The sequence below is a fragment of the Miscanthus floridulus genome, chromosome 16, assembly GCF_019320115.1.
Source record: "Miscanthus floridulus cultivar M001 chromosome 16, ASM1932011v1, whole genome shotgun sequence".
Taxonomy (NCBI): Eukaryota; Viridiplantae; Streptophyta; class Magnoliopsida; order Poales; family Poaceae; genus Miscanthus; species Miscanthus floridulus.
In genome coordinates, this window is record NC_089595.1 from 12,000,158 (window position 1) to 12,022,394 (window position 22,237).

The window sequence follows — 22,237 nt, forward strand, 5'->3', positions numbered from 1 at the left end:
AGGACCGTCTGGGGGATGTTTCGTTTAGCAGGCGTGTGTGCGTGTTCATAGTTTGAGACGGAGTCTATTATAACCAAGGCGTCGTTGTGCAGCCAAGGCGTTTAGTTGGTTTTTGAGAGATAGAGACAGAAACTCACTGATCCTGGCGTCGGTGCGCGCCGTGGGTTCGGGTGAGGAAGTTAGTTTGGACGAGACAGAGCTCACTGATCCTAGTGTCGGTGCACGCCGTGGGATCGGGCGAGGAAGTTAGTTTTAGACGAGACAGAGCTCACCGATCCTAGCGTCGGTGTGCGCCGTGAGACTAGGTGAGTCAGAGTCGTGGGGCGAGATCGGGGTCGCTAACCCAGGTCCTTGGAGCGCAGTCGGAAGCGTAGCCGGATGGGGCGAGATCGGGGTCGCAGACCAAGGCGTTTGGAGCACAGTCGGAAGCGTAGCCAAATGGGGCGAGATCGGGGTCACAGACCCAGATGTTTGGTGTTTTGAGCCCCCGAGCCCTGCTGGGCCTTAGTAGGGGTCGGTGTGAGTTGTGTGCGTTACCCCATCCTTGGTTCCTCACAACCAGAGGGGCTGAGTTTTGTCGCTTGTTCCGATCGCTCGGGCTCGAGCGACGCGCTCGATGAGTTCGCTAACGGGTATGATCGAGTGGAATCCGGGTCCGTCGTTCGTGATGGGGTCGACATAGCCCTCTTGTGACATTCCACTACTCCTTTACCTGCAACCCGGCAGATGCCTGGATCGTTCCGGAGACCGACCCAGGTGGCTGAACGGCCTCGCCTCGATGGAGATTCTATATGCTTGGCGAGAGGTTCAGGATCGAACGAGAAGGTTGAGATGACCCAGTCTGCCAGACCGAGCAAGGTCCGCACGGGGCTCATCTACATTTTTCTCCCCTGGCTCTGTTGGTTGCTCATGTCGAATGAGGCAACCGTCGCTTCATGATGCAACACGGAGCGTTGTGATGCATTTCACTACACGTGCGATGCTTAGTTCCCGAGCCCCCAGGCAGTTCAGGGCCCGAATCGTCTGGAGGGCACGGGCGTATGGAATGAATGCGTGTATGGATGTATGAATGAGTTATATAAAGAAATAGCTGGGGGTTGATAGTGTTACCTTGATGACCTGAGTGATGGGGTTCAGAGAGCTCCAGTCGGAAATGTCCGACCGGGACCCGTGCTCGTCGTTCGTGACGGAGCTGGCATGGCCTACATGGGGCGTCCCCTTGCTCCTTACCTGTCGCTCGGTGTCTGTCCTGGGTGATTCGATCGACTCAGGAGGTTCGATGGTTACTCTTGGTGGAGATCCTGTTTGTTTGGGTTTTTCAAGTACGGTCTAGGAAGGCGGAGGGCCGCCTGCGAGTGATGGCACTTTGGTTCCCATGCCTTACGTGCGGTAGTGGCGGGCCATTCCCAGGCCACATCCCATTCCGTCGGACAGTGTGCGTCCCATCGGTCAGGGTGCGCCCCATCGTTTCCCATCCGCATTGAATGGGGGAAGGGAGAGAGTTTTTCACTCTAATCCTTTGCCCTTCTTTACCTGCCGTGTTTCCTCCTTAAATAGGGGAAGGGAGAGGGCTTCTCGTTGCAGACCTCTGCCCGTTCTCCAACTTTTGTCTCTCTTCCTTCTTCCTTCTCACCGAGAGTGCCCGTATGCCGCGGTGGTTCCTAAGTGAGAGAGAGGGTAAGGAGGGGGAGGACTCACAGATCCCTTCGTGAATCCGGAGCGCGATGTCGAGCTGGGGCTGCTAGAGGCGGTGCTGGCCGTCTTTGCCTAAGGAGGGGCGGCTTCCGTCGAAGGAGGTACTATGCTGGATTTGTTTGCGAGGCCGTTTTCGGGACGGAGCCGTGCGTGGAATTTCTCCGGTGGATCTTCACCGGGCGAGCTTTGTCGAAGGGGAAATTGCCCAGAATCGTGTCGGTGGAGGGTTCTGTGCCTGCAACTGCTCAAGTCGGCCAGTTCATAAAGTTTGACGGGATATCCTCTAGCCATGATGGCCATACCTTGGCGGGCAGCGTCCCTGTCCAGGAGCTGCCTCGACTGCACGAGAAAGTCTAGAGCTCCATGTTCATCTGCTGAGTATCTATGGGTGCGACGCCCTTGAGGTATCCGTTGCGCTTGCCGAAGTTGAGGGAGCGGAGTCGGGTGCGTGCCATGGCCTTTACTTTTGGCATCGGATGATGTCGCCGAGCGACCGTAGTAGCATTTTAGAGTAGAAGTAGTCAGCAAATGTAATCATTTAGTTCATGAGGGGGCCTCGTGTGAACAGTTTTTTGCATCAATGAATACATCAGTTTTGTTTTTTGTGATGGATTTACTCCGTTCGGGGAAGCTTGTCCCCTTCGTTCCTTAGTTTAGGGGGAAAATAACGTAGCTGTTTAATGTTCCAAGTGTTGGTGAGAACGTCGCTGTTGTTGTCCTTCAGTTAGTAGGCGCCCAGTCGGATCACTTTGGTTACGGTGTATGGTCCCTCCCATGGTGGAGAGAGCTTGTGTTTTTCCTTTGTTGATTGGGTCCTCCGGAGGATTAGATCACCGACCTCGAGGGTCCTCCCCTGATCTTTCTTTCATGGTACCTGTAGAGAGTTTGTTGATAGCGAGTGGAGCGGATAACGATCATCTCACGGGCCTCCTCGAGTAGGTCGACTGCGTCTTGCTGAGCCTCCGCGGCCCGGTCGCGGTCAAAGGCCTTCACTCTTGGGGCGCCGTGGTCGAGGTCGGAGGGTAGTACTGCCTTAGCTCCATAGGCCAAGAAGAAGGGTGTGAACCCTGTGGATCGGTTTGGGGTCGTTCTCAGGCTCTAGAGGATCGCTGGGACCTCTGCAACCCATCGCCCGGTGTACTTGTTGAGTTGGTTGAAGATGTGTGGCTTAAGTCCTTGGAGGACCATGCTATTGGCATGCTCGACCTGACCGTTAGTACGTGGGTGTCCGACCGAGGCCCAGTCGATCCTGATGCCGTATCCATCACTGAAGTCCAGGAACTTCTTTATGGTGAAGTTAGTTTCGTGGTCAGTGATGATGCAGTTAGGAACGCCGAACCGGTAGATGATGTCGAGGAAGAATTTGACCGCCTCTTCCGAGCGGATGTTGATGATGGGTTTAGCCTCTATCCACTTGGTGAATTTGTCGACTGCTACAAGCAGGTGAGTGAAGCCGCCCGGGCCCTTTTTGAGGGGTCCTACCATGTCGAGGCCCTAGATCGCAAATGGCCAGGTGATAGGGATGGTTTGGAGCTCCTATGCCGGCAAATGTGTTTGTCGAGCGTAGAACTGGCATCCTTCACACCTGTGGACGACCTCCTCTGTATCTCGTAGTGCGGAGGGCCAGTAAAAACCTTGGCGAAAGGCTTTTCTGACCAGTGACCTTGGGGCCACGTGATGTCCACAGATTCCAGCATGGACCTCGAGGAGGAGCTGTTTCCCTTGGTTGGTAGGGATGCACTTCATGAGTATCCCTGATGGACTTCACTTGTAGAGTTCATCAGTGTTGGCAACGAACGTCTTGGCACGTCGAGTGATTCATCGGGCTTTAGTCCTTTCAGGTGGGAGAACCTCCTTGAGGAGGTAGGCGAGCAGTGGTGCTCGCTAGTCAGTTTGATCGAGCACCAGTACAGCGGCGTCAGTGGGTGACGTCGTTGTGGAAGTACTAGGGTCGGAGCCCCAGAGCGCCGGTGTGGCCTCGGGGTTGGAGCCCCTGAGTGTCGGGCTGGCATCGGGGTGTGCCTGGACCGGACCTCCCAGGATGCGGGCGGATAGCTCATGGAGGTCGTTGATGCAGACTCCGCTTGGAGAGGGATCTCGCTTGGCGACCAATTTTGCGAGAAAATCGGCCGCGTCGTTGTCCCTTTGGGGGACGTGATGCCGCTCGATCCCTTAGAATTTGTCCTCAAGCTTGCGTACCTCCTGGTAGTATGATGCCATGAGGGGGCTTTTGTAGGAGGACGCCTTCATGACTTGATCAACGACCAACTCCGAGTCGCCGTGGATGTAGAGTCGCGTAGCGCCGAGCTCGATGGCGATGCACAGTCCATTGATGAGGCCTCGTACTCCGCGTCATTGTTGGAGGCTGAAAAGTGGAGGCGGATGGCGTAGCGGAGCCTACTCCCATCCGGAGAGATCAGAACCACCCCAGCCCCCGAGCCGGGCGCCATTACGGACCCGTCGAAGTACATTGTCCAGTACTCGTGGGTGACGTCCGGGGTCGGTTGCTGTACCTCCGTCCATTCGGCAACAAAATCCGTGAGAGCCTGAGATTTAATGGCGGTACGGGGGAGGTACCTGATGTCGTGGCCCATGAGTTCGAGTGCCCACTTGGAGATCCGTCCTGTGGCATCGCGGTTGCGGATGATGTCCCCGAGCGGGTATGAAGTGACGACCGCGACCTCGTGGTCGGTGAAGTAGTGCAGGAGCTTCCAGGTCGCCATTGGCATGGCGTATAGGAGTTTCTGCACCTGGGGGTACTAGACCTTGGGGTCGGTGAGTACCTCCCCGACGAAGTATACGGGCCACTGGACCTTGAGCTGGTGTCCCGGCTCCTCCCTTTTGACGACTAGGGCGACGCTTAGGACATGGTTGCTGACCGCGACGTAGAGGAGAAGGGGTTCTCGTTCGGGCGCGACGAGGATCATTGCCGATGTTAGGGACGCTTTGAGGCTCTGCAGAGCCTGCTGAGCTTCCTCAGTCCAGATGAACATATCCATCTTTTTGAGGAGCTTGTAGAGTGGCATCCCTCATTCGCCGAGCTAGGAGATGAATCGGCTTAGGGCAGCCAGACAACCGGTGAGCCTTTGCACGCCCTTGACATTGTGTATGGGGCCGATGTTGGAGATGGTTGAGATTTTTTTAGGGTTGGCCTCGATGCCGCGCTCGGACACAATGTATCCTAGCAGCTTCCCCTTTGGAACCCCGAAGACACATTTTTCGGGATTCAGCTTGATGTTGAACCTTCGGAGGTTCGCGGATGTCGCGGCCAAGTTTGGGATCAGGTCGCAAGCTTGAGCCGTTTTGACCACTATGTCATCCACATAGACAACGATTGTTGGTTTCGTCCGTTCGGCCTGATCGGGTTGATCGAGCGGGTCAATCTGGTCAGCGAAGCATTGCTGCATGCACCTTTGGTAGGTGGCACCGGCGTTCTTCAGGCCGAAAGGCATGGTTACGTAGCAGTACGAACCATACGGGGTTATGAACGAGGTTGTGAGCTGATCGGACTCTTTCATCATGATCCGGTGATAGCCTGAGTAGGCATCCAGAAAGGAGAGGATCTCGCAACCCGAGGTGGAGCCGACTATCTGGTCTATGCGTGTCAAGGGGAAGTGATCCTTTGGACATGCTTTGTTGAGGTCAGTGTAATCAACGCACATTCTCCATTTCCCGGTCTTCTTTTTAACAAGAACAGGATTAGCGAGCCAGTTGGAGTGGAACACTCTTCTAATGAACCCGACTGTCAGGAGTTTGGCGATCTCTTTGCCTATGGCTCTGCGCCTCTCATCGTCGAAGCGGCGCAGGCGCTGCTTAGTGGGCTTCGAGCCCGAGACGAGGCGTAGCGCGTGCTCGGCGACCTCCCACGGTATGCCCGGCATGTCAGAGGGTTGCCAAGCAAAGACATCGCGATTGGTGTGCATGAAGTCGATGAGCTCGTATTCCTATTTGGTCGGGAGCTGGGTCCCGATTCGTACCGTTTTGGCTGGGTCAGTGGGGTCCATTCCCACCATCTTGGTTTCCTCGAGCAGGTGGAAGGCTGTCGAGGAGACTGGTTTGTTGCTGTCCGGGACTGTTGGGGCCGACGACTCCCCGAGCTGTAGGAGCTCGGCTGAGTTGATGACCGCGGTGGCGAGCTCAAAATGCTCGCGGCCGCACGTGAAGGCATGCGAGAAGGCGCTGCTCACGGTGATGACGTCGTTTGGTCCCGACATCTTTAGCTTGAGGTAGGTGTAGTTGGGGATCGCCATGAATTTGGCGTAGTATGGCCGCCCCAAGATGGCGTGGTAGGATCCTGGGAAATCCACACCTCGAAGGTAAGCACCTCTGAGCAGAAGTTGGCCTTGTTGCCAAACGTGACGAGCAAATCGATTTGCCTAAGCAGATATGCATGTGCGCCCGGAATCACCTCGTGGAAGGGAGAACCCGCTAGGCAGAGCTCCGACCGGGGGATGCGCATGGCGTCGAGGGTGTCGACGTAGAGGATGTTGAGGTCGCTGCCTCCGTCCATCAGCACTTTGGTAAGCCGCTTCTTGCGGACGATAGGATCGACGACGAGCGGGTGGCGCCTCGGTCTCATGACATGGGAGGGATGGTCCCTCTAATCGAAGGTGATCGGAGATTTCGACCAGTTGAGCAAGGAGGGGATGGCCGTCTCGGTGGCGCATGCCTCCCTATAGCGCACCTTGTGCTGGCGTTTTGTTCGGATGGCGTCGGATCCGCCGAAGATCATGATGCACTCCTCACGGTCGGGGAAACCGTCTCCGTCCTTGCCCGCCGCGCCCTCTTTCTTGGCCGCTGCCTCTTTGCTGTCTCCTTTCGGCCCGCCGGCCTGCCGAAAAAACGTTTGAGGAGCTCACAGTCTTTGTAGAAGTGTATGACAGGATAGGCGTGGTTGGTGCACGGGCTATTCAAGAGTTTGTTGAAATGGTCAGGCAGGCCCTGCTGGGGCTGCTTGCCTGTGCGATCAGTTGCGGCAACCAACGCGGTGTAGTCCGACCGACGCTGGTCCTTTTTGTTCTTCTTGCCCCTCTGCGTGGAGGGGCCCTCGTCTCGGTCCTCGTGCTTGGCCTTGCCCTTGTCCCATCCTCCGTTGAAGACCGCTCCGACCGCCTCCTCGCTAGAGGTGTGGTTTGTGGCGACGTCGAGCAGGTTGCGAGTGGTACGGGGCTATACGCAGTCAAGCTTGTGGATCAGGGACTCGTAGGTCGTCCCGAAGAGGAATGCGCTGATGATGTCTGCGTCGACGACATTAGGGAGTGAGTTGCATCGTTGGGAGAACCTACGGATGTGTCCCACAGGGACTCGCCGGGCTCCTGCTGGTAGCTCTTGAGGTCCCAGGAGTTCCCAGGGTAGACATACGTCGCCTAGTTCCTGACAAAGACCCTCTGGGTCCGCCCAGTCGCGGATGCTGTCGTGTAGGAGGAATTCAAGCCATGCCCGAACATGTTCCCCTACATAGATGGGGAGATATTGAATGATGAAATAGTCATTATCCACCCCTTCGGCTCGGTAGGCGAGCCAGAAATCTTCAAGCCAAATACCGGGGTTTGTCTCCTCGGTGTACTTGGTGACGTTGGTGGGTGGCTGGAAACATCGTGGGAACGGCGCCCTCCGGATGCGCCGGCCTAAGGCCTGTGGTCCCAGGCCCTCCGGGCTAGGACCCTAGTTGTTCGACCGACGGCCGTGCTCGGGGCGCGTTTCACCGCTCCCCTCGATGGTCCAACCGGGGCCGCGTCGCCTGTCCTTGCCACTGCCCGATGAGCGTCATCATCGCATCGGGTGTGATGCTGATTGCTAATGACGCTGTGGGCGTCTTGGTTTGGATCGAGTCGTTCGCGTGGTGGCGGTCGGCGTGGAGCATGCGCCGGGTCGGATCGCGGCGTAGCTGCGGCCTCCCGTGCCGCGCTTGGTGGCTGTAGCGGCGAGCGGATGGAGCGATCCGTCTGGTGCGTCTTAGCTCCCCTAATGGGATGAGAGGGCGCGCGTAGGAGTTGCGATGTGGAGCTTTCAGCTTGTTGTACGGTGGTGGTTTCTACCAGTGCCCGGAGGTTCCGGTAGCCGCCCGCTCCCAGGGTGGACGGGCTTCGGAACACCACGCAGAAGCACTGCCGCAGCGGTGATGTTCTAGCTAGCTCGAGCGAACTATGGGGGGTCGTTCCCCTCGTTTATGATGTCATGCTGGACCTGGTGGGCACGCCCTCGAGCGCCGCCGGCCGAACCATGCGCACGGGGTGCCGCGCACTGTACTTAGCGCGCTGGCGTAGGTGGCGGCTGTCTATGCCGCCTTTGCCGTAGCTCTTCAGCGTGCCCTTGTGCAAGCGTGAGTGCCCCCGCACGCGGGTCTGGAGGGGTGCGAGTCTATACGGACTCCACGACCACCGGTGGCTACCCCGGAACGTCCGCCATAGCGCACTCCCGGGACGGACGGTGGCTAGGCGCCACGTCACCGATGCTGGAGCCGTCGCTCCCAACCTCGTCATCCAGAAGTTCGTGGAAACAGGTCGGAGCGTGGCTCGCCATTCCCACGAATTCGAATGTGAAAGGAGGCGTCGTCAGCATTTTTTGGAGCCCCCGGGCATACGCGTTCACGGAAGACACGAGGCCGTAGGGGAACCGTTCATGCGGTGGTTGCGGTACGGACAACGCGGTTCCTCCGGATGATTGACAAAAAACGGTAAATAACAAGTAAATAACAGAACGTATATTACTCACAGTGGAGTTTGAGCAGAGAGTTTGCTCGGAATGAAGCACAGATGCCACGCCGTTGAAGTCGTGCGTCCCGGAATCGATGGAGGGTGCCCCTCCGACGGGTGCTAGGATGTGAGCCTCCTCGCGGAGGTGCAGTACGCCGAGCCGGTCGGCGACGAAGTCTAGGCTTCCGAAGAGGGAGGTGGGATGGCTGGAAGATGGGCGGAACCCACATCCCAACAGGTGGGAGTGCGGGAAACTCTAGTGAGCTGAAATGAGTCGTATCGCCCGAGCCCGCCATGGTGAAGGTGGTGGAAAAGTGGGCCATCCGATGACCAAAAAGTGTTGAACGTACAACGTCTTCCCCACGGACAGCGCCAACTGTCGGTGCAGAAAGTGATCAACTAGTAAATATTTGTAGTTTTGCCATACGTTGTGATCGGAGGTGGCCTAGCATTCAATGACACAGGGTTTATACTGGTTTAGGCAACGTGCCCTACGTCCAGTTTGGGTCGGTCAGTGACTTTATTCCTGAGCCCAGGTGCTCGAAGTTTGTAGTGGGGCTACAAACAAGGAGAAAGATGGGGTGTACAAGAGGTCCGGTCGGTTTCGGTCGAAAGGGCCGAGAGCGACAGGAGCTATGCTATGAGCTAAGTATTCAAGCATGCGCTTGAGGACCAAACCTAATGGTTCTATGGTTGTGGACTAGTGAACTTGGTTGATCTAATGAATCTAAGAAAAGGCCCTCCTCTGTTGAAAGGAGCGCATCCCCTTTTATAGATGAAGGGGACGGCTTTTACAAGTGAGAGGGAGATAGTACGTTTGCTTCTTAGCCTTGCCGCCCACGTCGGCGGGTACAAGACGATTGTAGGCGCCCCCAACACTATTGATGTTACTGTGGAATGTCAGATGCATGTGGGGGGTTGCGTTGCCTTCTTCAGGAATGGCAGATGTCGGCACCTGCAAATACTATTGATGCCTGGAGGCATGTGAGGAGTTTCACCACGTTCACCCGGTACGGTAAATCCCAGCGCCCATAACACTATCGATGCCTAGAGGCACGTGGGGGGCTTTACCGTATGGGAGTTAACGGCGCCCGCAATACAGTAGAGGCAGATGTCGGTGCCTACAATACTGTTTATGTTAGGGCGATTGTAGAGTACTGTCCCTATAGGCAGACAGGGTATGGTCGCTGGTACCGTGGTTTGACTTGTGCGCCCTAGCTTGCTTTCTTCGTTTGTCCCCTAGTCCTTTCCGAGCGGGTGTCCCTGGTCGGATGGTCCCAGTCGGCTCTGGTCGCGCCAGTCGGAGAAAAGCGGTGAGCAGGGTTTCTGTAAACCCCGGTTGGAGATGCGGGGCTGCAGTCAGAAGTAGCGCTTGGGCAAGGCCCTTCGATCGGAGAGGCTGTCCGGAGGCCGCTGGAGACCGATGCGAGCACTCCTGTCGAAAAGGTGGGCCGAAGTAGTCGACGAGCGAGTGCTGTTCTCCTTCGGATGGACCTTTCGGTCAGTGACCGGACCACCCTTTCGGCCTGTTGTTTTAGACTCTTGGGCCGGCCCACGAGTTACGTGAGGTTTGCTTGGACTGAGCCTTGGCGTGGAAGCCGGTCCCCGAGGGACCCCGGGTTTATGAACCCGACAGGAGCCCCCGAGCCTCCGAGCGATCCAGGCAGAATCGTCCGGGGGATTTTTGTCTTTGTCGTCGGGTGCGCGTGAGCGCACCCGCGGGTGTAGCCCCCGAGCCCCTGGGCGGTTTGGGTAGGACCGTCTGTGGGATGTTTCGTTTAGCGGGCGTGTGTGCGTGTTCGTAGTTTGACACGGAGTCTGTTTTAACCAAGGTGTCGTGCAGCCGAGGCATTTAGTTGGTTTTTGAGAGATAGAGACAGAAACTCACTGATCCTGGCGTCGGTGCGTGCCGTGGGTTCGGGTGAGGAAGTTAGTTTGGACGAGATAGAGCTCACTAATCTTGGCGTCGGTGCGAGCCATGGGATCGGGCGAGGAAGTTAGTTTTGGACGAGACAGAGCTCACTGATCCTGGCGTCGGTGCGCGCCGTGGGATCGGGTGAGTCGGAGTCGTGGGGCGAGATCAGGGTCGCGGACCTAGGTGCTTGGAGCGCTGTCGGAAGCGTAGCCGGATGGGTGAAAGGTCCTTATTTGGTTTTGGTAATTGAGTGACAACTTAGGTGGACTAATTGTGTTTATGTGAGATACACAGGTGATTAGTCCACAGGTACATGTGTGTGAGCAATATACGCCATGAAGGTGAAAATGGCTTGGAGATGTTGCAAAGCTCACACATGTGATGATGAAGGAGCTTAAATGCACATGAGACATGACATTGAGTCATGTGATCAAGGTGGAGAAGATCAAAACAAGACTTGGCTTGATGGACCGGTTGCAAGCGTGAAGGGCAAGTCAAAGGCTTTGGAGTGATGGACCGCGTGGCGGTGAAGCTTGAGCAAGACTTGGCGCCGATGGACGATGGCAACGGTGAAGAGCAAGTAAAGTCAAGATCGATGAACCAATATGATCATGTGATGATATGAAGTGGATCATATCATTGTTGATCGTGTTGGTGCATGTGTTGCATCGACATTGGAGGAGAAGGAATGGAATGCGCAAGGCAAAGGTATAACCTAGGGCATTTCATTTCACCGATTATAGGTGTGTAGAGAAGTTTATGACCGGGTTTAGGATAGATGGCCGTACTATCAAGAGGGGCAAACTTGTTTGCATATCGGTCATCTAGTGCCACTCGAGTGATCTAACTTTGCATTGTCGCTAGGATCGAGTGGCGTGGCAAGTTGAGTGGCTAACACTCTTTGGGAAATGATTGTGAAAATGCTAACACACATACACATGGTGGTGTACACTTAGTGGTGTTGGCACATTTACAAAGGAGGTGGTGTCGGCGCTTTCGAGAAAATGGAATTCCTATTTTCTATTGCGCCGGATGCAAATTCTTGGTGGTTAGCACATTGGAGCAAGGGTGAAGAAGTTAGAAGTGAAAACGAGTTGATCGCGAAGATGCTGGCATCGGTCAACTGACCGGACGCTGGATCTGAATGCATCGGACGCTGGCAGGCTGCGTCCGGTCAGGCTGATGTACGATGACACAGAAGCTGGAGTGTGACCGGACGCTGGCTGCGTCTGATCAAGTGTGACCGGACGCGTCCAGTCGAGGTCGGTACCTTACTGGAAATGACCGGACGCTGGGGGTTCAGCGTCCGGTCAGTTGTAGCTGATGCGTCCGGTCAGGTCAAGTGACCGTTGGAATCGGGACACGTGGCCGTCTGCGGGCGACCGGACGCTGAGGTCCAGCGTCCGGTCAACACGACCGGAGCGTCCGGTCGGCCCGACCGTTGCCAGTGAAGGGGTAACAGCTAGTTTAGCCCTTGGGGCTATAAATAGAAGTGGCCTTCGGCCATGGCTGATGTGGAGCACCTTGGGGGACTTTGTGTCCATGCTTGAGAGTGCTTAGGAGCCCTCCATCTCACACATACTTGATAGTGATCATCCGATTGTGTGAGTGAGTGATTCTAGTGTGATTGCATCATGAGGTTGCATCGAGTGGCACTAGGTGATCGAGTTGTAAGCCGGTGGTGCTTGTTACTCTTGGAGGTTGCCACCTCCTAGACGGCTTGGTGGTGGTCTCCGTCGAAGCGCGCAAGAAGCTTGTGCGGTGCTCCGGAGAAGTGCTTGTGAGGGGCATTGTGCTCGCCCTGCGAGAGCCGCGAAGAGCAACTCTAGTAAAGCATGTCATTGAGCTACTCTCACTTCTGGGGTAGGTTCTTGCGGCGCCCGACGTGCGGGCTTAGCGGGTGATGCTAATTAGCCGCCGAACCACCAAGTGAGCGGTCGACACAACGGGGACTAGCGTGTTGGCAAACACGTGAACCTCGGGAGAAAAATCATCGTGTCAACCTTATTCTTCCCGTTGGTTTGCATCCCCGTTACACAAGCTTGCAATTACTTTTATACATATTAAGCTTGTGTAGTTGCTCTTGAAATTAGATAGCTTGTGTAGCTTGCTAATTACCTTCTTGCTTGTGTAGCATAGAAGTAGCTCCCTTGCATGGCTAATTTAGTTTTAGTAACCTTGTTAGTCACATTGCTTAGTTTGTGTAACTAAGTATTTGCGCTCTCTAATTAGGCATTGGTTGCCTTGTTATTGAGCATTGCTAGTGAGCTTAGTTAGCTTTGTGCTTTTGCTTACTAGCATGTGTAGGAGCTCCCTTATTGCTTAAAGTACTAGTGGCATAGGTTTGTGTAACCTTGCTCCTAGAATTGTTTAGGAGAGCTCTACCTAGCCCGGCACCTTAGTTGCATAATTAGTATCTTTGCAAGGTGCTAGAGAACATAGATAGAGGGGGTGTAGTCTTGGCTAGACCGATAGTTATAATTCCGTACTTGTTTCGGTTAGCCGACGCGATTAATTTTAGAAAAGACTATTCACCCCCCTCTAGTCCGCCATCTTGACCCTTCAATGGGGCAAGATCTGGGTCGCAGACCTAGGCGTTTGGAGCGCAGTCGAAAGCGTAGCCAGATGGGGTGAGATCAGGGTCACAGACCCAGGCGTTTGGTGTTTTGAGCCCCCGAGCCCGGCTGGGCCTCAGTAGGGGTTGGTGTGAGTTGTGTGCGTTACCCCATCCTTGGTTCCTCACAACCGGAGGGGCTGAGTTTTGTCGCTTGTCCCGATCGCTTGGGCTCGAGCGACGCGCTCGGTGAGTTCGCTAACGGGTATGATCGAGTGGAATCCAGGTCCGTCGTTCATGACGGGGTTGGCATAGCCCTCTTGTGACATTCCACTACTCCTTTACCTGCAACCCGGCAGATGCCTAGGTCGTTCTGGAGACCGACACGGGTGGCCTAACAGCCTCCCTTCAATGGAGATTCTGTGGGCTTGGCGAGAGGTTCAGGATCGAACGAGAAGGTTGAGATGACCGAGCGAGGGCCGCACAGGGCTCATCTACGTTTTTCTCCCCTGGCTCTGTTGGTTGCTCATGTTGAATGAGGCAACCGCCGCTTCGTGACGCAACATGGAGCGTTGTGATGCATTTCGCTGCACGTGCGATGCTTAGTTCCCGAGCCCACGGGCGGTTCAGGGCCCGAATCGTCTGGAGGGCGTGGGCGTATGGAATGAATGTGTGTATGGATGTTTGAATGAGTTATATAAAGAAATAGCTGGGGGTTGATAGTGTTACCTTGATGACCTGAGTGATGGGGTTCAGAGAGCTCCAGACAGAAATATCCGACCGGGACCCGTGCTCGTCATTCGTGATGGAGCTGGCATGGCCTACATGGGGCGTGCCCTTGCTCCTTACCTATCGCTCGGTGTCTGTCCTGGGTGATTCGATTGACTCAGGGGGCTCGATGGTTACTCCTGGTGGAGATCCTGTTTGTTTGGGTTTTTCAAGTACGGTCTGGGAAGGCGGAGGGCCGCCTGCGAGTGATGGCTTTTTGGTTCCCGTGCCCGACATGCGGTAGTGGCAGGCCATACCCAGGCCACATCCCGTTCCGTCGGTCAGTGTGCGTCCCATCGGTCAGGGCGCGCCCATCGTTTCCCATCCGCATTGAATGGGGGAAGGGGGAGAGTTTTTCGCTCTAATCCTTTGCCCTTCTTTACCTGTCGTGTTTCCTCCTTAAATAGGGGAAGGGAGAGGGCTTCTCGTCGTAGACCTCTGCCCGTTCTCCAACTTTTCTCTCTTCCTTCTTCCTTCTCACCGAGAGTGCCCATATGCCGCGGCGGTTCCTAAGTGAGAGAGAGGGTAAGGAGGGGGAGGACTCACAGATCCCTTCGTGAATCCGGAGTGCGATGTCGAGCTAGGGGCTGCTAGAGGCGGTGCTGGCTGTCTTTGCCTGAGGAGGGGCGGCTTCCGTCGAAGGAGGTACTGTGCTAGATCTGTTCGCGAGGCCTTTTTCAGGATGGAGCCGTGCATGGAATTTCTCCGGCGGATCTTCACCGGGCGAGCTTTGTCGAAGGGGAAATTGCCTAGAATCGTGTCGATGGAGGGTTCCGTGCCTGCAATTGCTCAAGTCGGCCAGTTCATAAAGTTTGAAGGGATATCCTCTAGCCATGATGGTCATACCTTGGCGGGCAGCATCCCTGTCCAGGAGCTACCTCAACTGCATGAGAAAGTCAGGAGCTCCATGTTCTTCTGCTGAGTATCTATGGGTGCGACACCCTTGAGGTATTCGTTGCGCTTGCCAAAGTCGAGGGAGCGGAGCCAGGTGCGTGCCGTGGCCTTTACTTTTGGCACCGGATGATGTCACCGAGCGGCCATAGCAGCATTTTAGAGTAGAACTAGTCAGCAAATGTAATCATTAAGTTCATGAGGGGCCCCCCATGTGAACAGTTTTTTACATCAATGAATACATTAGTTTTGTTTTTTGTGATGGATTTACTCCGTTCGGGGAAGCTTATCCCCTTCGTTCCTTAGTTTTATTTTAGCGTAATTTTGTTTTTTATTCTTTCTTTTTCGCACCTTCCCGTTCGTCCGTAGGCTGCAACCTTGGGAGCCCGAGGCATGGCCCGTGAGGCTCAGCTGCTCATAACCATAGGTAGAGGCGGGGTGCGATCGATCGAAATATCTAGAGCAAAGCTACGTAAGGTAATCAAAGGAATGAACTACCCTTTCGTTTTGGGTAGGAAGGAGTTTTTCCATATGACAGTAAGCAAAAAGAGAGGTAATTTTTAGTATTGTACCCTCGTGTACGTAGCCCCCGAGCGACCCGGGCTGAAAGTGTTCGGTCCAGGGTGCTTTACAGGAGCAAGTACTGACTAAAAAGTGGTAGGACCTAAAATTTAGGGGGGAAAACGACGTAGCTGTTCAATGTTCCAAGTATTGATGAGAACGTCGCCGTTGTCGTCCTTCAGCCGGTAGGCGCCCGGTCGGATCACTTCGGTTGTGGTGTACGGTCCTTCCCATGGTGGAGAGAGCTTGTGTTTTTCCTTTGTTGATTGGGTCCTCCAGAGCACGAGATCACCGACCTCGAGGGTCCTCCCCCTGATCTTTCTTTCATGGTACCTGCGGAGAGTTTGTTGATAGCAAGCGGAGTGGATGACGGTCATCTCGTGGGCCTCCTCGAGTAGGTCGACTACGTCTTGCTGAGCCTTCGCGGCTCGATCGCGGTCGAATGCCTTCACTCTTGGGGCACCGTGGTCGAGGTCGGAGGGTAGTACTGCCTTAGCTCCGTAGACCAGGAAGAAGGGTGTGAACCCTGTGGATCGGTTTGGGGTCGTTCTCAGGCTCCAGAGGATCGCTGGGACCTCTGCAACCCATCGTCCGGCGTACTTGTTGAGTCGGTTGAAGATGCGTGGCTTAAGTCCTTGGAGGACCATGCCATTGGCACGCTCGACCTGACCGTTAGTACGTGGGTGTCCGACCGAGGCCCAGTCGATCCTGATGTCGTATCCGTCACTGAAGTCCAGGAACTTCTTTCCGGTGAAGTTAGTTCCGTGGTCAGTGATGATGTAGTTAGGAACGCCGAGCAGGGTTTCTGTAAACCCCGGTCGGAGACATGGGGTCGAAGTCAGAAGTAGCGCTTGGGTCAGGCCCTCCGATCGGAGAGGCCGTCCGGAGGCGGCTGGAGACCGAAGCGAGCGCTCCGGTCGGAAAGGTGGGCCGACGTAGTCGACGAGCGGGTGTTGTTCTCCTTTGGATAGACCTTTCGGTCGGTGACCGGACCGCCCTTCCGGCCTGTTGTTTTAGACTCTTAGGCCGGCCCACGAGTTACGTGCTGTCTGCATGGGCCGAGCCTTGGCGTGGAAGCCGGTCCCCGAGGGACCCTAGGTTTATGAACCCGACAGTTTGGCTCTGTTGTTTTACTTTAGTCCATGATTTGGCATTATTAATTTGGCTCTGTTGTTTTACTTTCATAAAAATCATCCGGCTCCTAGGGCTACCTTCTATCTGTACAACAATCCTGACAAACAGCCTGTTCGCTTGTTGGTTTCAGACATGGCTTATCAGTCAGCCAACAGTGTTTTCCTCTTACAACAAACCAGCACTAGCCGGGCTTATCAGCCCAGAAACCAACCAGCGAACAGGCCGAAAATGGCAAAGTCCTTGAAAAAGCTGCTTAAGTGGGTGATGGGGCTCCTTGCTAACAGTTCACCAGTGTTTGTTACAAATCTTGACAATTAGGAGTACAGAAGGCAGCTCACAGCCGAGGGAGGGTATTTCACCGTGCGCGTGAGGCCACCTGGCAATTGGGCCGAATTTTTTACTTTTTAGCCCTTTTTCGAAAGTTTCTCATAAATAGACCCCTGGAGGAAAGATTTCAGAATCTGGACCCTTAGCTCGGCGCCATCGATGCTGGCGCCGAGCTAACACGTCTCGGCGCCAGCGTCCCTGGCGCCGAGCTCTTAGGCGCGAAGCAGACGTGGGGGTGACATGGCAGGCAGCTCGGCGCCAGCAACCCTGGCGCCGAGCTCGGCGCCGTAGATCTTAGCGCCGAGCTGCCTATTTTAACCCCGGCCATGATCATGATGGGAGATTGGGACTGGGAGTGGGAGCAACAGCAGCAGCCATGGAGTCCAGTCCAGTCCAGTGCACCCTGTTCCTGCATGTGATGGTCTCTGACTGCGCGCCTTTCCTGTAGGCTTTGGCCACCCATGGACTCCGAAAAAAAGCAAAAAAATAGAGTAGAGCCAGGTAGCCGAGATACGACTCCTACACTAGCAGCAGACGATGAAGATCTTGTACCTTAGAATTCGCGAAAGACACACACCGTCCGCATCGATCAAAGCTGCCGCATCCCTGCATTGCATGCTTTGCAGCTGCACTGCACTGCATGCAGGCAGAAGAGTACAGTTACATGCGTGCTTTCTTTTTTTTTTCAACGCAAGCGATCGACTTTTTTCATCAGTCTCAAAGCATGCGCAACAAGATCACTTTATTATATGCAGCAGGAAGGAGTACTATCAAGTAGTTCTCGGTGTTTGTTAATCCACCTTGCTTAGTAATTATTAACACACATCACCGATCCGTGTAGTAGTAGGTCAGTGCTCTGAAAAGTCCTGGGAGATTCAAGGTGAGAGCAGTGGTTACTATGAGGAGAATAATGAATTTTTATTTAGGATCTTTGAAATTAATTGGCAAGTATTGTTACGCTAGCAAATAAAATAAGTATTGTTGCTTTTTTTTGGTACTATATTTGTCGAGCTAATATATATTGCTTGTAATAATATACAATAATGTAATATATTATTGATTATCATAACCACAAACATGTGTGTTCCGCACATGTAATGCTTGGTCCTTGGTGTCATAGGAGTGATTTTCATCACATGTTTAGATACGAATGTCTTTTCATAGAGACACGCGCGTGTGTCCCTGGTGCATGGCCACTAGTTAAATTAAAGTCTCTAGTGAATGAAGGGATCCGTCAGTTTTGGCGTCAACTACCGAACAACTAGTACTACTTGATAGTACTCCTGGGACAACAAGCGCTTTGCACGTACTCCTAGATACTAGTATCGTTGAGAACACTCACAATGCAAGAAACTATTAGCACTCTATTAAGAAAATGCAACTAGTGTCGGTTAAAGTGGTTCATGTTTAATTAAGTTTTTAACAAATAATATTCATATTTATGATTTCAAATTAATTATTATAAAAATACATTTCGCAATTAATCTAATAGTATTTATTTGATATCTTAAATATTGATATTTCTTATTTTTAGTTGGTCAAATTTAAGATATTAAAACATAGACACTACGTTAAAATTACATTTTTTTTCTAGGACGGAAGGAAAATTAGGAATTTAGAAAGATATGTCGTCATTCATTAGCAACAAGGTGCGATGCATACGTGCGTGGCCTAATGACTAATGAGCCGTCTCCCTCTCTCTCAAATGGAAAGACAAGCCTGCCTGTAAGCAAAGCGCTACAGCTGCACGTTCTTTGATCGCTTGCGTTGAAAAAAAATCACACATGTAACTGTACTCTTCTGCCTGTATACAGTGCAGCTGCAAGGCATGCAATGCAGGGATGCGGCAGCTTTGATCGACGCGGACGGTGCGTGTCTTTCGCGAATTCCAAGGTACAAGATCTTCATCGTCTGCTGCTAGTGTAGGAGTCGTATCTCGGCTATCTGGCTCTACTCTATTTTTTTGCTTTTTTTTAGTCCATGGGTGGCCAAAGCCCACAGGAAAGGCGCGCAGTCAGAGACCATCACATGCAGCAACAGGGTGCACTGGACTGGACTGGACTCCATGGCTGCTGCTGTTGCTCCCACTCCCAGTCCCCGCCTCCCATCATGATCATGGCCGGGGTTAAAACAGGCAGCTCGGCGTCAGCAACTCTGGCACCGAGCTCGGCGTCAGGGTTGCTGGCGCCGAGTTGCCTGCCATGTCACCGCCACGTCTGCTTCGCGCCTAAGAGCTCGGCGCCAGGGACGCTGGCGCCGAGACGTGTTAGCTCGGTGCCAGCATCGATGATGCCGAGCTAAGAGTCTAGATTCTGAAATCTTTCCTCCAGGGGTCTATTTGTGAGAAATTTTCGAAAAAATGGCTAAAAAGTAAAAAAAATTCGGGCTATTGGGACCCAATTGCTCCTGTAGTCTTGGCATTCGGTCTTCGAGATCTCTATCTTCTGGGGTATCAGGACAATGCTGCCGGGGGTATATGGAAGCTGTACGATGACTCTAATTATCTGATCGGTAGCGGCGCTGATGACCCGGCCAATGCCGACTTCTGGCAATTCCTTAACGACAGTGGCGGGTACAACCAGGAGATGTATGAGGTGCCGATTGGATTGGCGTCCATGTACTTTGCACTACACACACTCAACAATCCAGCGTCCGATGACATGGCAATCCGGTTGGCCCTCGGCGTGTATATCATGGTGATATCTGAAGGCCTGCGGTTCCCAATCTGGAAGCGCTTTCTGGTGGATCACCTCCGTGAGTTTGAGACAGTGAAACTTACCGATGAGTCCAACCGTTTCGATGCCCACTTCCCTGAGTGGTCAAACATCTGCAAACGGGTGCGTCGAGGACCAGCGGCCTTTGTTCCGGGAAATGGATTTCACACGTACAACTGACTGATTGAGACTCTGCATGTCCTTTTGAGCCGGCCACCCGCCAATGAGCTTTGAGGTCATCCTTTTGAGCTGCCCGGCCGGCTATCCTCTACTAGCCTTGAGATATCTATATGAATGCACTTGTATATCTTTTTGCACTTTGTCGTGGTCTAGATGCACCACCCTAAATGTTAATTACGCTCTTTGCATTGATCATGTCATAAACATTTTTAGTTATGCTGTCATGGATTTCTTGTTTGAGTGATCATATGAAATGATAGCTGTTAAGTCTTGAATTGTGTGTTGTTGCAAAAATTCTTGCTTGTGCAATGTGTATAGCCTTGCTGTGAGCAACTCTAACAGATTACCTAAACACTCTACCAATCCCCAATTTGCGTATTGGAGGCCAAAAAATACACTCCAGTAGACTATACACATGCGCCCCCCTTCCACTACCTATTCTTGTTGGGCCAACAAATCAGACAACCTAATTTTTTTCTCTCTCCTTCACGCTCGCACGCATGCGCCCTGCCCGCACTACTCGCGGACGCTACCTTACTCCACGGCGGTGGCCCTGTGACCTCACCGACGTCGCCCCGTGCCCTTCCTCTGCTTGGGTCGCGCCATCCTCCGCCGAATCTAGAGGGCCGCCTCCACGGTGATCCTAACGAAGAAGAAGGACGCGCCAGTCGTCTTCTTCTACGCCAAGAAGCCTCCCCGCCACTGCTCCCTCCGCGCGTGAGCCCCTCCGACTCGAACGGCAGCCCCGCTTCCCAACAGGGAACCCTCCTCCCCACCGGTAGCCGGTCTCCCTCCCTCCCCGTCGCAGCTCTCTGCTCCGGCCACCGGCATGGCTCTCTGCTTCAGCCACTGGCATGGCTGATACGGCACGGTGGACTGCCACCGACGTGGCTCTCTGCTCCAACGAGAAGAACATGTGAGAGAATGACATGTGGGACCCACACGTCATTCTCTACTAGGATTAGTTTGAGTAGCCAGTTTTAGGTAGTACCGTTGGAGTTCGGAAATAGGTAGTGTATTTTAGGTAGTACTGCTGGAGGTGCTCTAATGTGCTCAAATAACTATAATTAAGTGGCAAACAACTTTTGAACATGTTCCAACTACATTTTGTTACAATGAAAAAATATTGGCCAAAAATAATAAGTTTCTTTTACTGATTGATGGCATGTTTAATAGTTAATTAAACAAAGTTTTATTTAAACTCTTCAATTTTTTCCTAATATAAAAAGTGCAGTGCAAGCCATGATTTTCAACTTAGCACAAAAGTTTGGACTTCATTTTGACTACAAATAATTTATTTTGAAGTTACAAATTTGAATAAAATTCTGAAAGTCCTTCAAGACTTGGGTCGTTTTGTCTCGGTTTTGGCTGACAATCCAATGGGGCGAGCCGCCACCGATCCGTGTGTTCCGCGACCAAAGGTGTGCGCCGGGAACGATGACACCACTGCCGCCGCCAACACAGCAGCCGAGGCGCCCTTGCTCTTCTTGTTTGCGGCAACTACCTTGCTCTTCCTAGCCGTGGCCGCCAAAGGTTGGGGTGCCCTACAAGGAAGAAGAATGGAGCTACGTTGCTGCTTCACCGGGGATAGCGAGACGAATTTGACGAGACTGCTCACTCCCGCATGCGCCCAAACATCAGTCGAGACGGGGAGATGGCCTGTACAATGCTGCATCAGAGAACGGCCCATCACTGTTCAAGTAGTGCAGCCAGCGACAGTGTAGCTGGTGGCACCGTGCCAGTGGACGGTATAGCACAGGCTCCTTGTTTGATGGGTGAGTGGTTATGTGCCGGGTGCCCGGCGCCGAGCACCATGCCGGCAACTATTTTTCCTTCGTGGTTCTTAATGGGCCCAAATATAAGATTATGCTTACATAAGCACTTGTATGAAGATTAAAAAAGCCGTAGCCACTAAACCGAGCATTCAAATTAAAATTTGATTATGCTATCATTTTCCTTGTAATAAATCATTCAAAACAAGACCTCCACGTGGATATATTTGAATAAAATTTTGTTAAGGAACATTTATCTTATGAAGATAGAACATTTTCTTTTATTGAGTAGATGCCATGTTCTAGGTTTAGAAAACTATCTTGCCTTCAGAAAAAAAATGTTTTCGGTTCTTGAGAACAATAATCCAGATCTAAGAAAACAAATTATAGGTTCATATGATGTCTATTATAATATTTGTGAAAACAGTACATCATATGGGTACTTAATGAATATTCAAAAATATACCATAAAACATCTTATGAGTACTATACTAATACTCAAAGATAATCATAGAACATCCCATTTATATTAAGTGAACATTATAAGATATATATAACAGAACGTCGGATGTATATATCGAGAAAATCACATTATACCATAGAATATAGGAAATAAAAGAAAACATGAAAACAAAGAAAATAAATAATTAAAATAATTAATTAGAGTAAAACTTAAAAGGGAAAAGGAAAATAAAAAGAATAATAAATGCTATTAAATATATAGAAATAAATAAATAAACACAATAAAATAATAAAATATTGAACAAAACACCAGGGGAAACAAAAATAATAAAAAAATCACGTAAGAAGAGAAAAACAAAAGAGAACATCACTGGATACTATTTGAGCAACCTAAAATATATCACAGAACATCTCTTAGGTACTATTTGAATACTTAAAGATAATCGTTGAACATCCTCTTTATACTATGTGAACATCCTAAAAATACTATAAAACATCGCATGTATATTGCGTGAACGTAACAACAAGACATAAGGGAAAACAGATGTAATAGAGAAAAATAATAACAA

General features: G+C 52.4%; 1 protein-coding gene across 4 annotated transcripts in view; it reads left to right on the forward strand.

Moving 5' to 3' along the window:
• The window catches only part of LOC136514146 (cyclin-B2-2-like), a 44,532-nt gene that overhangs the window by 19,564 nt on the left and 2,731 nt on the right, over window positions 1-22,237 (forward strand). For 2 of the 4 annotated variants that reach the window (XR_010773549.1, XM_066508143.1), the window contains 2 exons: window positions 18,355-18,433; window positions 18,518-19,640. The exons of 1 other annotated variant lie outside the window; for it this stretch is intronic. Coding sequence is in view for 1 of the 3 variants with exons in the window: in XM_066508143.1 (XP_066364240.1) it covers window positions 18,355-18,396 (42 nt within the window). In the remaining 2 variants the exon portion in view is untranslated. Of the gene's footprint in view, window positions 1-18,134; window positions 18,266-18,354; window positions 18,434-18,517; window positions 19,641-22,237 lie in introns of those variants that run through there. One more of the 4 variants, XR_010773548.1, reaches the window with a different exon arrangement.